The sequence below is a fragment of the Ranitomeya variabilis genome, chromosome 8 (assembly GCF_051348905.1).
Source record: "Ranitomeya variabilis isolate aRanVar5 chromosome 8, aRanVar5.hap1, whole genome shotgun sequence".
NCBI classification, from domain to species: domain Eukaryota; kingdom Metazoa; phylum Chordata; class Amphibia; order Anura; family Dendrobatidae; genus Ranitomeya; species Ranitomeya variabilis.
In genome coordinates this window covers 211,267,813-211,281,865 of record NC_135239.1, presented here as the reverse complement: position 1 = coordinate 211,281,865, position 14,053 = coordinate 211,267,813, and the positions used below count along the sequence as shown (strand labels likewise).

The window sequence follows — 14,053 nt, the reverse complement described above, 5'->3', positions numbered from 1 at the left end:
GAACAAATAATACAACTACACTGTACAAATAATACAATACAGTGCATAAATAATATAACAATACAGTGCACAAATAATACCTCAATACAGAGATACATGATAAGATTCTGCCTGCAGCCACCACTAGGGGGAGCTCCCTGTATACAGAGATACATAAGATCCTGTCTGCAGTCACCACTAGGGGGAGATCCCTGTATACAGAGATACATGATAAGATCCTGTCTGCAGCCACCACTAGGAGGAGCTCCCTGTATACAGAGATACATGATAAGATCCTGTCTGCAGTCACCACTAGGGGGAGCTCCCTGTATACAGAGATACATGATAAGATCCTGTCTGCAGCCACCACTAGGGGGAGCTCCCTGTATACAGAGATACATGATAAGATCCTGTCTGCAGCCACCACTAGGGGGAGCTCCCTGTATACAGAGATACATAAGATCCTGTCTGCAGTCACCACTAGGGGGAGATCCCTGTATACAGAGATACATGATAAGATCCTGTCTGCAGCCACCACTAGGAGGAGCTCCCTGTATACAGAGATACATGATAAGATCCTGTCTGCAGTCACCACTAGGGGGAGCTCCCTGTATACAGAGATACATGATAAGATCCTGTCTGCAGCCACCACTAGGAGGAGCTCCCTGTATACAGAGATACATGATAAGATCCTGTCTGCAGCCACCACTAGGGGGAGCTCCCTGTGTACAGAGACACATGATAAGATCCTGTCTGCAGTCACCACTAAGGGGAGCTCCCTGTATACAGAGATGCATGATAAGGTCCTGCCTGCAGTCACCACTAGGGGGAGCTCCCTGTATACAGAGATGCATGATAAGATCCTGTCTGCAGTCACCACTAGGGGGAGCTCCCTGTATACAGAGATACATGATAAGATCCTGTCTGCGGTCACCACTAGGAGGAGCTCCCTGTATACAGAGATACATGATAAGATCCTGCCTGCAGTCACCACTAGGGGGAGCTCCCTGTATACAGAGATACATGATAAGATCCTGTCTGGAGCCACCACGAGGGGGAGCTCCCTGTATACAGAGATGCATGATAAGATCCTGTCTGCAGTCACCACTAGGGGGAGCTCCCTGTACACAGAGATACATGATAAGATCCTGTCTGCAGCCACCACTAGGGGGAGCTCCCTGTATACAGATATCCATGATAAGATCCTGTCTGCAGCCACCACGAGGGGGAGCTCCCTGTATACAGAGATACATGATAAGATCCTGTCTGCAGCCACCACTAGGGGGAGCTCCCTGTATACAGAGATACATGATAAGATCCTGTCTGCAGTCACCACTAGGGGGAGCTCCCTGTATACAGAGATACATGATAAGATCCTGTCTGCAGCCACCACTAGGAGGAGCTCCCTGTATACAGAGATACATGATAAGATCCTGTCTGCAGCCACCACTAGGGGGAGCTCCCTGTGTACAGAGACACATGATAAGATCCTGTCTGCAGTCACCACTAAGGGGAGCTCCCTGTATACAGAGATGCATGATAAGATCCTGTCTGGAGCCACCACGAGGGGGAGCTCCCTGTATACAGAGATGCATGATAAGATCCTGTCTGCAGTCACCACTAGGGGGAGCTCCCTGTACACAGAGATACATGATAAGATCCTGTCTGCAGCCACCACTAGGGGGAGCTCCCTGTATACAGAGATACATGATAAGATCCTGTCTGCAGTCACCACTAGGGGGAGATCCCTGTATACAGAGATACATGATAAGATCCTGTCTGCAGCCACCACTAGGAGGAGCTCCCTGTATACAGAGATACATGATAAGATCCTGTCTGCAGCCACCACTAGGGGGAGCTCCCTGTGTACAGAGACACATGATAAGATCCTGTCTGCAGTCACCACTAAGGGGAGCTCCCTGTATACAGAGATGCATGATAAGGTCCTGCCTGCAGTCACCACTAGGGGGAGCTCCCTGTATACAGAGATGCATGATAAGATCCTGTCTGCAGTCACCACTAGGGGGAGCTCCCTGTATACAGAGATACATGATAAGATCCTGTCTGCAGTCACCACTAGGGGGAGATCCCTGTATACAGAGATACATGATAAGATCCTGTCTGCAGCCACCACTAGGAGGAGCTCCCTGTATACAGAGATACATGATAAGATCCTGTCTGCAGCCACCACTAGGGGGAGCTCCCTGTGTACAGAGACACATGATAAGATCCTGTCTGCAGTCACCACTAAGGGGAGCTCCCTGTATACAGAGATGCATGATAAGGTCCTGCCTGCAGTCACCACTAGGGGGAGCTCCCTGTATACAGAGATGCATGATAAGATCCTGTCTGCAGTCACCACTAGGGGGAGCTCCCTGTATACAGAGATACATGATAAGATCCTGTCTGCAGCCACCACTAGGAGGAGCTCCCTGTATACAGAGATACATGATAAGATCCTGTCTGCAGCCACCACTAGGGGGAGCTCCCTGTGTACAGAGACACATGATAAGATCCTGTCTGCAGTCACCACTAAGGGGAGCTCCCTGTATACAGAGATGCATGATAAGGTCCTGCCTGCAGTCACCACTAGGGGGAGCTCCCTGTATACAGAGATGCATGATAAGATCCTGTCTGCAGTCACCACTAGGGGGAGCTCCCTGTATACAGAGATACATGATAAGATCCTGTCTGCGGTCACCACTAGGAGGAGCTCCCTGTATACAGAGATACATGATAAGATCCTGCCTGCAGTCACCACTAGGGGGAGCTCCCTGTATACAGAGATACATGATAAGATCCTGTCTGGAGCCACCACGAGGGGGAGCTCCCTGTATACAGAGATGCATGATAAGATCCTGTCTGCAGTCACCACTAGGGGGAGCTCCCTGTACACAGAGATACATGATAAGATCCTGTCTGCAGCCACCACTAGGGGGAGCTCCCTGTATACAGATATCCATGATAAGATCCTGTCTGCAGCCACCACGAGGGGGAGCTCCCTGTATACAGAGATACATGATAAGATCCTGTCTGCAGCCACCACTAGGGGGAGCTCTCTGTATATAGAGATACATAAGATCCTGTCTGCAGCCACCACTAGGGGAGCTCCCTGTATACAGAGATACATGATAAGATCCTGTCTGCAGTCACCACTAGGGGGAGCTCCCTGTATACAGAGATACATGATAAGATCCTGTCTGCAGTCACCACTAGGGGGAGCTCCCTGTATACAGAGATACATGATAAGATCCTGTCTGCAGTCACCACTAGGGGGAGCTCCCTGTATACAGAGATACATGATAAGATCCTGTCTGCAGTCACCACTAGGGGGAGATCCCTGTATACAGAGATACATGATAAGATCCTGTCTGCAGTCACCACTAGGGGGAGCTCCCTGTATACAGAGATACATGATAAGATCCTGTCTGCAGCCACCACTAGGGGGAGCTCCCTGTATACAGAGATACATGATAAGATTCTGTCTGCAGTCACCACTAGGGGGAGCTCCCTGTATACAGAGATACATGATAAGATTCTGTCTGCAGTCACCACTAGGGGGAGCTCCCTGTATACAGAGATACATGATAAGATTCTGTCTGCAGTCACCACTAGGGGGAGCTCCCTGTATACAGAGATACATGATAAGATCCTGTCTGCAGTCACCACTAGGGGGAGCTCCCTGTATACAGAGATACATGATAAGATCCTGTCTGCAGTCACCACTAGGGGGAGCTCCATGACTACACAGATACATGATAAGATCCTGTCTGCAGCCACCACTAGGGGGAGCTCCCTGTATACAGAGATACATGATAAGATCCTGTCTGCAGTCACCACTAGGGGGAGCTCCATGACTACACAGATACATGATAAGATCCTGTCTGCAGCCACCACTAGGGGGAGCTCCCTGTATACAGAGATACATGATAAGATCCTGTCTGCAGTCACCACTAGGGGGAGCTCCATGACTACAGAGATACATGATAAGATCCTGTCTGCAGTCACCACTAGGGGGAGCTCCATGACTACAGAGATACATGATAAGATCCTGTCTGCAGTCACCACTAGGGGGAGCTCCCTGTATACAGAGATACATGATAAGATCCTGTCTGCAGCCACCACTAGGGGGAGCTCCTTGATAAGATTCAGGTTGCTGCTCCCTCCCCATACTTTATGATGCAGTTCTGTATTTTTAAATTAACTATTTGTAGAACAGCAAAATTCCAATAGATAGAAAGATGCAAGAAGAGAATTATTTGCTAGAAGCAAATAAACTGCCAATGATAAAACAAAAATAATCACTTAACTGGGGGGAGAAGAGCTTTGAATTGTGCAATAATATCAATTGCAAACAAGACGTTGTGCCCATGATAACAATAATAACAATAATAATAATAATAATAATAATAATAATAAAGGACATTTGGTGGCTGCAGTACAATGTATGAGTCCCTCATCACCCTGTGCCCACTTTAGTGGCTGCAGATTGGCGCAGTGTCCTCCGCCTGACGTGCGCTGATTGTCTCCCTGGGAGACTTGTGTTCTCGGGTGCAGAGCGATGGCGGCTACTTATAGTAACACAACCTTGTCTGGTGCCTGAAATATCCACTCTCCTGTCCGCACACGTGCCGCCTGTACGGGCTCAGCCTCTCCATTAGACGGAGCGTCCACATTCCCGCAGGGGCGAGGTGCCACCATCGCTCTATCTACCGCCACATCACTTATCGAACCCACAAAATGCGGATCGAGAAAATACTTCTCCTGGAAGTTGTAAGATTAGATGGGACCATGAGCCGACAGCGCCGGAAAATCCGTAACATCCTGGAACAGCCGGGTGCAATATGGCGGCACCACAGAGGTGGCCGACTGCCCGTCACATCCTACAATACGGCCCACATTGCCCAATCCCTGTCAGTCCCAGCATTACAGACCTTGTAAAAGTGATGGAACTTTTCTCTAAACTTTGTGGAGTAGAGAAAGGGGGAAAATAAGTTCAGTCAGGTCAGATTTTTCAGTTTCCCGGGTAAGTGGTGCCCACCCTCCACCATCCTGTACAGGGGCACTTAGCAGAGCTGAGCGTGTTAATTCCAGAGGCAAAAATGTATGTGAAAGGCCGGATTACAGCAGAAGACCCCCATCTATTATCAGTGAGAGGGGCGCTTGTCCTAAAGTGATCCAAGAGCTGAGAAATAGCATGTGCCCAGATATGACAGCGAGCCCCCTCAGCTATGCCAGGCAGCTGTTCCCCGGCTTCCAGGAGCGGCTCACATGTCAGGAACCGACAGCGGGCAGCGAACCTCATCCTCAGTCCGGCTTACTGCATCCAGGGGCTAGTCACGGGCGACAGAGAGGTAGTCACCGGCTGTAGGGAGGTAGTCACGGGCTACAGAGAGGTAGTCACCGGCTGTAGAGAGGTAGTCACCGGCTGTAGGGAGGTAGTCACCGGCTGTAGAGAGGTAGTCACCGGCTGTAGGGAGGTAGTCACCGGCTGAAGAGAGGTAGTGACTGGCTATAGGGAGGTAGTCATTGGCTGTAGATAGCCTCCGGCTATAGGGAGGTAGTCACGGGCTACAGAGAGGTAGTCACCGGCTGTAGAGAGTTGGCCACCGGCTATAGGGAGGTAGTCACCGGCTGTAGAGAGGTAGTGAACGGCTATAGGGAGGTAGTCATTGGCTGTAGATAGCCACCGGCTATAGGGAGGTAGTCACGGGCTACAGAGAGGTAGTCACCGGCTGTAGAGAGGTAGTCACCGGCTGTAGGGAGGTAGTCACCGGCTGAAGAGAGGTAGTGACCGGCTATAGGGAGGTAGTCATTGGCTGTAGATAGCCACCGGCTATAGGGAGGTAGTCACGGGCTACAGAGAGGTAGTCACCGGCTGTAGAGAGTTGGCCACCGGCTATAGGGAGGTAGTCACCGGCTGTAGAAAGTCACCGGCTGTAGGGAGTTAGTCACCGGCTATAGGGAGTTAGTCACCGGCTAGTCACTGCCTATAGAGCGGATTAGTAGTCACTCACTCTAGTGGTCGTCATTCCCCGCAGTAGTAGTCACCAGATAGAGAGGTAATCATTGGCTGTAGAAGTAGTCACCGGCTGAAGACGAAGTCACCAGCCATAAAGCGACCGAGGGAAACGTCATTATGGCTGAAGAACAGTCTTACTATGAAGACAGAATATCTAAAGACATTCTCACCAAGGAGATCGACCTGGTGGATAGAGACCCAAAGAAGATCAATGACGATGTGGTCAAGGTTTGCTCATTTATTTATTTCCTTCCTTCCCATATTTGTCTGCATGAAATATAGGACAGATGCCAGGACGCATGACGTCAGGATCAGACTACACCGGGTTTGTTTGTAGTCTGTAGCCATAGAAACACATAGGTCTGCATAGGATCTGCTGGACGGCTCAGTCCGGGCGACTATGGAATTAGAATCCAGGGAATTCTCCAGAAATCATCGGTGGGGTCATCTGCAAAATAAGAAGCGTCTGTGAGCTCTTTAGAATGAGTTGTGGGCAATAAAACATCCAAGAAGCATTTATTAATTCTACATGGAGGTATAAAACATTGCTCAGAGTTCCATCCAGAAAAGGGGGGCCATTGTTTCTTAGGCTACGTTCACATTTGCGGTCGGCGCCACAGCGTCGGGCGCCGCAGCATCGCCGCATGCGTCATGCACCCCTATATTTAACATGGGGGCGCATGGACATGCGTCGCACTTGCGTTTTGCGCCGCATGCGTCCCTGCGGCTCCCGCGTCCGGGCGCAGAGGACGCAGCAAGTTGCATTTTTGCTGCATCCAAAATCAATGAAAAAAAGGACGCATGCGGCGCAAAATGCAGCGTTGTGCATGCGTTTTGCTGCGTTTTTGTTTGCGTTGTGCGTTGCGGCGCTGACGCTGCGGCGCACAACGCAAATGTGAACGTAGCCTTACTTGCTATTCGTGTACAATCTGTTTTTTTACAGCAGCAATTAATCATTTACAGAATTACAAAGTATCCGTAACAATCAGATGTGTCACTGCGGCTCCGTGCGGCGTCCAATTATTTTCATAGACTTGAATGGATGAGTCTCATCCGACTTTCAGAGGAGCATTGTGCACGCTGTGATATCTTCACATGCAGATTCAGTCAGTGAAAAAAATGGTAACATTAGGGTGTGTCCACATTCAGGAAACGCTGCGTTTTTGACGCAGCGCTGAGCCGCAGCGTCAAAAACGCAGCGTCCAGATGTTACAGCATAGTGGAGGGGATTTAATGAAATCCCGTCTCCACTGTGCAGGAAAAAACGCATGCGCGGTGTGTTTTTTAAGAACGCAGCATGTTGCTACAATGAGCAAAACACGCAGGAACACCGCAGGTGACCTGCCAGTGACCTCAGGTGCAGTTTTGGTCAGGATTTTACCTGCATAAAATCCTGACCAAAGCCTGAAGCAAACCTGACCGTGGACACATACCCTTAGTCTGAATACTGATAGTGCTCCGACCGAAAATACCATTGTGTGGACGAGCCCTTAACCCGATACATTATGGGGAAGCTGCGGCCAAAGATGGGGGTCTTCACTGAGAGCACTAGTTCTCTCCTGATACATTGTAACAAACATTCCAGCTGTGTAAGCAGGAAACAGCATGAGATATTGAAAGTGATGAGGATTTACGTAGGATCAGAACCATGTTTAAAGCCGCTGCATTTTGCAATAAATCTACAAAATGACGTTGAATATTTGTTAAATTTGTTGCATTGTTCAAACAAAACACTTCAGTAGAGAAAGGAAAGGAAGGAAAGGAAAGGAAGGGAAGAAAGAAAGAAAGAAAGAAAGAAAGAAAGAAAGAAAGAAAGAAAGAAAGAAAGAAAGAAAGAAAGAAAGAAAGAAAGAAAGAAAGAAAGAAAGAAAGAAAGAAAGAAAGAAAGAAAGAAAGAAAGAAAGAAAGAAAGAAAGAAAGAAAGAGAAAAAGAAAGGAAGGAAGGAAGGAAGGAAGGAAGGAAAAAGAAAGAAAGGGAAGGAAAGAAAATAAGGAAAGGAAAGGGAAAGAAAGGAAAGAAAGGAAAGAAAGGAAAGGAAAGGAAGGAAAGGAAAGGAAAGGAAAGGAAGGAAAGAAAGAAAGAAATAAAGAAAGGGAAGGAAAGAAAATAAGGAAAGGAAAGGGAAAGAAAGGAAAGGAAAGGGAAAGAAAGGAAAGGAAAGAAAGAAAGGAAGGAAAGGAAAGGAAAGGAAAGGAAGGAAAGGAAAGAAAGGAAAGGAAGGAAAGGAAGGGAAAGGAAAGGGAAAGAAAGCAAAGGAAGGAAAGGAAAGGAAAGGAAAGGAAGGAAAGGAAAGGAAAGGAAAGAAAGGAAGGAAAGGAAAGGAAAGGAAGGAAAGGAAAGGAAGGAAAGGAAATGAAGGAAAGGAAAGGAAAGAAGGGAATGGAAGGAAAGGAAAGACTTCTATGAGATAGATAACAGACAGATATTTGTCTCTGATGATGATTCCTCTGGACACTGCTATAATGGGACGTTAGTATTTCCTTCCTGGAGCACACTGATTTGGGTCGGAGAAGTGGATCAGGCCTCGCTGCCCGACTTCCACCATCTGATACTTTTGATTACTGAGTCTTTTGCAATCGCTTTACTGCAGAGGAATCTTCAATATGAGAAGGAAGCAGAGGAAGCGACGCCGACTCCGCAGGGAACATGGAGTTAACTTGTTGCCCATTAGCAAAGCTTCAAAGAGAATTTGGGGGGAAGTTTCTGAACCTGCGGCCTCTTTCATGTCCCCCTGAATCACTAACCAGTCTGTTTGATGGACGTCCTCACAGGAAGAAGGAGAAACTTTAGTAAATTTCTGGGCTGATGGGGAATCTGCAATGATGAGTCTCTTGCTGCTCACAGAAGCTGCGGAAAAGTCATATAATGGGATTTCTCACGCACCAAAAAAAGTGTTAGTGCTGCGCCAATTCCAACCCAATTTCACATAGTTAAAGGGATCATCCATTGAGCTATTTCGGAGAATCCCTGTCCCTGGCTGCAGTTTGTTTCAAAATGTGTCCAGTTCTGAATCTCCGCTGCTGCTCCCGCTGTCTGTTAGGCTGTGTGCACACGTTGCATCTGTGCTGCGTTTTTTCAGTGCAGATTTGTCACAAAACGTGAAGGATTTCCTAGTCCCAGCAAAGTCAATGAGGATCCTGAAGTCTCCAGTATGTGTTTTTTACACCTGTGTTTGCTATTAGTGAACTTAAACATTCTTGCAGTCTACGGTTTGGCCAGTCCTGGTCACATAGTCAGTGGGGGGGGGGGGGGGTGCGGGTTAATGGTTTCAGTCCATGTGTCAGGGGGTCCTATCATGGCAAGATTTGAAGGATCTTATCTACGAGTTACTGAGTCTTAGGCCGGCGTCACAATACTGTAGAATACGGCTGAGTATTATCGTAGAGCAGTCAGTCCAGTGTTATTCTATGGGGCAGCTCATATCAGCGTATTTTTTCTCTGCCATATTCAACATGCGTGTAAAATGACAGCATGCTGAGAATGTCACCGAGACTCGGCCAAAACTCACCAATGCAAACCTATGGGTGCGAGAAAATATCACACAGCACTTGGACCATGCGAGTGTTGTCCGATTTTTATGCACCGATGTCCTTTGAAAAGCCGGAAATTCATCTGCCACATACAGTAAAGTCACACTGACAGGTTAGAATAGAATAGATATACAGTATACACATAGAATACATAGATATACAGATGTCAGTGACACACACATACAGTATATATATTACATAGATTAATGAAAAGCCGGCAATTCAGCTGCCGCGTAGTGTAAAATCACTGCAGGAGCCGACAGGATAGAAGAGATGGATTACATACAGTAAATACACATAGAATAGGTAGATATATAGATGTCAGTGACCGATACAATTAGTGCAGTGTGTGTGCAAATTACTGTACATGTATTTAATTAATAATGATTATTTTTCTGAAAAAAATGACGTGGGCTCCTGCGTAATTTTCTTAACCTGGGGGCAGATGGCTGGGGGCAGATGTTTATAGCCTGAGAAGGGGGTAAGACCCATGGAGCTTCCCAGGCTATTAATATCTGTTCACAACTGTATACTTAGCCTTTACTGGCTATTAAAATGAGGGACCCTAAAAAAAATGACCAGTAGGATTAATAACCAGCAAATGCAATGTAGACAGCTGCGGGCTGATATTAATAGCCTAGGAAGGGGCCATGGATACTGGCCTCCCCCTAGGCTAAAAACATCAGCTCTCAGCCGCCCCACAAAAGGCGCATTTCTAAAAGGCACCAATTCTGGCATTTAGCCTCGCTCGTCCTACTTGCCCTGTAGCGGTGGCAAGTGGGATGATGGTTGGGGGGGTTGATGTCACCTTTGTATTGTCAGGTGACATCAAGCCCCGAGGTTAGTAATGGAGAGGCGTCAATAAGGTGCCCCCATTACTAACCTCATAGTCATATTGTATGAAAACACAGACACCCAGAAAAAAAGTCTTTTATTTGAATGAATGACAGACTCCTTTAATAAATCTTAATTAAACCATACTTATGACCTCGCCTATTCCACCAACGCCATTGTCATCTGCAAAAGAGTTTTAAAAAAACAAACAACAATATTCCTCACCTTTCCTCAGAGATTATGATAATCCATCTGTCCCACGACGGGTCCAGCTCTGCTACATTTAGATGGCAGGCTGCATGGATACATGATGCGACCATACAGCCTGTCATCCAGCAGACACTGAGCACCGTGTGAACTGCTATTCCCTGTCTGAGTTCACCATGAGCATGAGAAAGTTCTCCTGATCGCGGTGCTGTCTGACAGGTCCTGCGAGTTGACAACCAATTAAATCACTTCACCTTTCTGATGTCAGCTCGAGCGGCATGGGAAATTTTCTTACCGCGCTCCCTGGATCCTGCCCTTCTGATAAAGGGGTCCTATCACTGTGGTGTTTGAGAGTACTGTTCATCTGATTAGCTAAGCCTATCACTCTGGTGTTGGAGGGTCCTGTTCTTCTGATTTGGGAGTCCTATCACTGTGGGGTTGGAGGGTCCTTTCCATGTGATTCGTTAATTCTATCATTGTGGGTTGGAGGGTCCTGTCTATGTAATTCGGGGGTCCTATCACTGTGAGGTTGGACGGTTCTTTCCATGTGATTAGTTAATTCTATCACTGTGGGTTTAGGGTCCTGTCTATGTGATTCGGGGGTCCTATCACTGTGGGGTTGGAGGGTCCTTTCCATGTGATTCGTTAATTCTATCACTGTGGGTTGGAGGGTCCTGTCTATGTAATTCGGGGGTCCTATCACTGTGGGTTTAGGGTCCTGTCTGTATGATTTGGGGGTCCTATCACTGTGGAGATTGGAGGGTCCTGTATGTATGATTTGCGGGTCCTATCACTGTGGGGTTGGAGGGTCCTGTCTATGTGATTCGGGGGTCCTATCACTGTGGGTTGGAGGGTCCTGTCTACGTGATTCGGGGGTCCTATCACTGTGGGGTTGGAGGGTCCTTTCCATGTGATTCGTTAATTCTATCACTGTGGGTTGGAGGGTCCTGTCTATGTAATTCGGGGGTCCTATCACTGTGGGTTTAGGGTCCTGTCTGTATGATTTGGGGGTCCTATCACTGTGGAGATTGGAGGGTCCTGTATGTATGATTTGCGGGTCCTATCACTGTGGGGTTGGAGGGTCCTGTCTATGTGATTCGGGGGTCCTATCACTGTGGGTTGGAGGGTCCTGTCTATGTGATTCGGGGGTCCTATCACTGTGGGTTGGAGGGTCCTTTCCATGTGATTCGTTAATTCTATCACTGTGGGGTTGGAGGGTCCTTTCCATGTGATTCGTTAATTCTATCACTGTGGGTTGGAGGGTCCTGTCTATGTAATTCGGGGGTCCTATCACTGTGGGTTTAGGGTCCTGTCTGTATGATTTGCGGGTCCTATCACTGTGGGGTTGGAGGGTCCTGTCTATGTGATTTGGGGGTCCTATCACTGTGGAGATTGGAGGGTCCTGTATGTATGATTTGCGGGTCCTATCACTGTGGGTTGGAGGGTCCTTTCCATGTGATTTGTTAATTCTATCACTGTGGGGATTGGAGGGTCCTGCCTATGTGATTCGTTAATTCTATCACTGTGGGGTTGGAGGGTCCTTTCCATGTGATTCGCTAATTCTATCACTGTGGGTTTAGGGTCCTGTCTATGTGATTTGGGGGTCCTATCACTGTGGGGATTGGAGGGTCCTGTCTATGTGATTCGGGGGTCCTATCACTGTGGGGATTGGAGGGTCCTGTCTATGTGATTTGGGGGTCCTATCACTGTGGGGATTGGAGGGTCCTGTCTATGTGATTCGGGGGTCCTATCACTGTGGGGATTGGAGGGTCCTGTCTATGTGATTTGATAATTCTATCACTGTGGGTTGGAGGGTCCTTTCCATGTGATTCGTTAATTCTATCACTGTGGGTTGCAAGGTCCTGTCTATGTGATGCGGGGGTCCTATCACTGTGGGGTTGGAGGGTCCTTTCCATGTGATTCGTTAATTCAATCGTTGTGGGTTTTGGGTCCTGTCTATGTAATTCGGGTGTCCTATCACTGTGGTTTGGAGGGTCCTGTCTATGTGATTCGGGGGTCCAATCACTGACCTGCTCCTGTCGCTTCTTTTCACAGCTGGACTTTGAGGATGTGATCGCGGAGCCGTACGGGACCCACAGCTTTGATGGCGTTTGGAAAGCCAGTTATGCCACCTTCACGGTCACCAAGTACTGGTGCTACCGGCTGCTCTCCGCCCTGGTGGGCATCCCCCTGTCCATCCTCTGGGGCGTCCTCTTCGCTCTCGTCTCCTTCTGTCACATCTGGGCCATGGTTCCGTGTGTGAAGAGCTACCTGATAGAGATCCAGTGCGCCGGCCGGACATTCTCCCTGTGCGTCCGCACCTTCTGTGACCCGCTGTACGAAGCCATGGGGAAAGTCTTCAGTGCCATCAAAGTAACGCTGCAAAAACAGGGCTGAGCAGCTCCGAGGCCGACACATTGCACCGAACCCTCAGCACCGCAGTGGAACATTCATTTTCTACCGTTTCTTACACCTTTCCATTTCTACCATTATTTGTTGTGTTCTTTTGTCTACAGCCTGACACAATGTAACGAATCTTCATCTTTGTTCTCTATGTTTCTTTTATAAAGGGGTTTTCTGCCTGAATGTAAAACAACCTTGTAAATTCTGCAGTTTGGGTTTTGATTCCTGATAATTCTCAAAATCTCTGTTTGCTGTCAGTAAATGAGAACAACTTAAGGTACCTTCACACTAAGCGACTTTGCAGCGAGAACGACGACGATCCGTGATGTTGCAGCGTCCTGGATAGCGATCTCGTTGTGTTTGACACGCAGCAGCGATCTGGATCCTGCTGTGATATCGCTGGTCGGAGCTAGAAGTCCAGAACTTTATTTCGTCGCTGATCACCCGCTGTCCATCGCTGGATCGGTGTGTGTGATGCCAAACCAACGATGTGTTCACTTGTAACCAGGGTAAATATCGGGTTACTAAGCGCAGGGCCGCGCTTAGTAACCCGATATTTACCCTGGTTACCATTGTAAAAGTAAAAAAAACACACTACATACTTACATTCTGATGTCTGTCACGTCCCCCGGCGTCCACAAGGTTACGCGCTGCTGCTCAGAGCTTCCTGCACTGAATGTGTCAGCGCCGGCAGTAAAGCAGAGCACAGCGGTGACGTCACCGCTGCTGCCGGAGCTGACACATTCAGTGCAGGAAGTTCTCGGCAGCAGCGCGTAACCCTGTGGACGCCGGGGGACGTGACAGACATCAGAATGTAAGTATGTAGTGTGTTTTTTTACCACGTGTTTTTTTTTGTCACGTCCCTCGCCGTCAGCTTCCCTGCACTGACTGTGAGCGCCGGCCGTAAAGTAAAAGCAGAGCACAGCGGTGACGTCACCGCTGCGCTGTGCTTTACGGCCGGCACTGACACAGTCAGTGCGGGAAGCTGACGGCGAGGAACGTGACAGTCACCGGAATGTGAGTATGTAGTGTTTTTTTGTTTTACATTTACAATGGTAACCAGGGTAAACATCGGGT

The 14,053-nt window shown here is 48.2% G+C and overlaps 1 protein-coding gene across 2 annotated transcripts; it reads left to right on the top strand.

Annotated features, from left to right (window-relative positions):
• Positions 1-5,353: 5,353 nt before the first annotated feature.
• Positions 5,354-13,198, top strand: CAV3 (caveolin 3). 2 transcript variants are annotated; one of them, XM_077278574.1, is made up of 3 exons: positions 5,354-5,459; positions 5,948-6,229; positions 12,629-13,198. In XM_077278574.1, exons 2-3 carry the CDS (start codon positions 6,119-6,121, stop codon positions 12,968-12,970), a joined length of 453 nt encoding a protein of 150 aa, XP_077134689.1. In that variant the 5' UTR covers positions 5,354-5,459; positions 5,948-6,118; the 3' UTR covers positions 12,971-13,198. The 2 variants fall into 2 exon arrangements, with proteins under 2 accessions (XP_077134689.1, XP_077134690.1); XM_077278575.1 differs by lacking the exon at positions 5,354-5,459 and adding an exon at positions 5,729-5,745.
• The last annotated feature ends 855 nt before the right edge of the window (positions 13,199-14,053 follow it).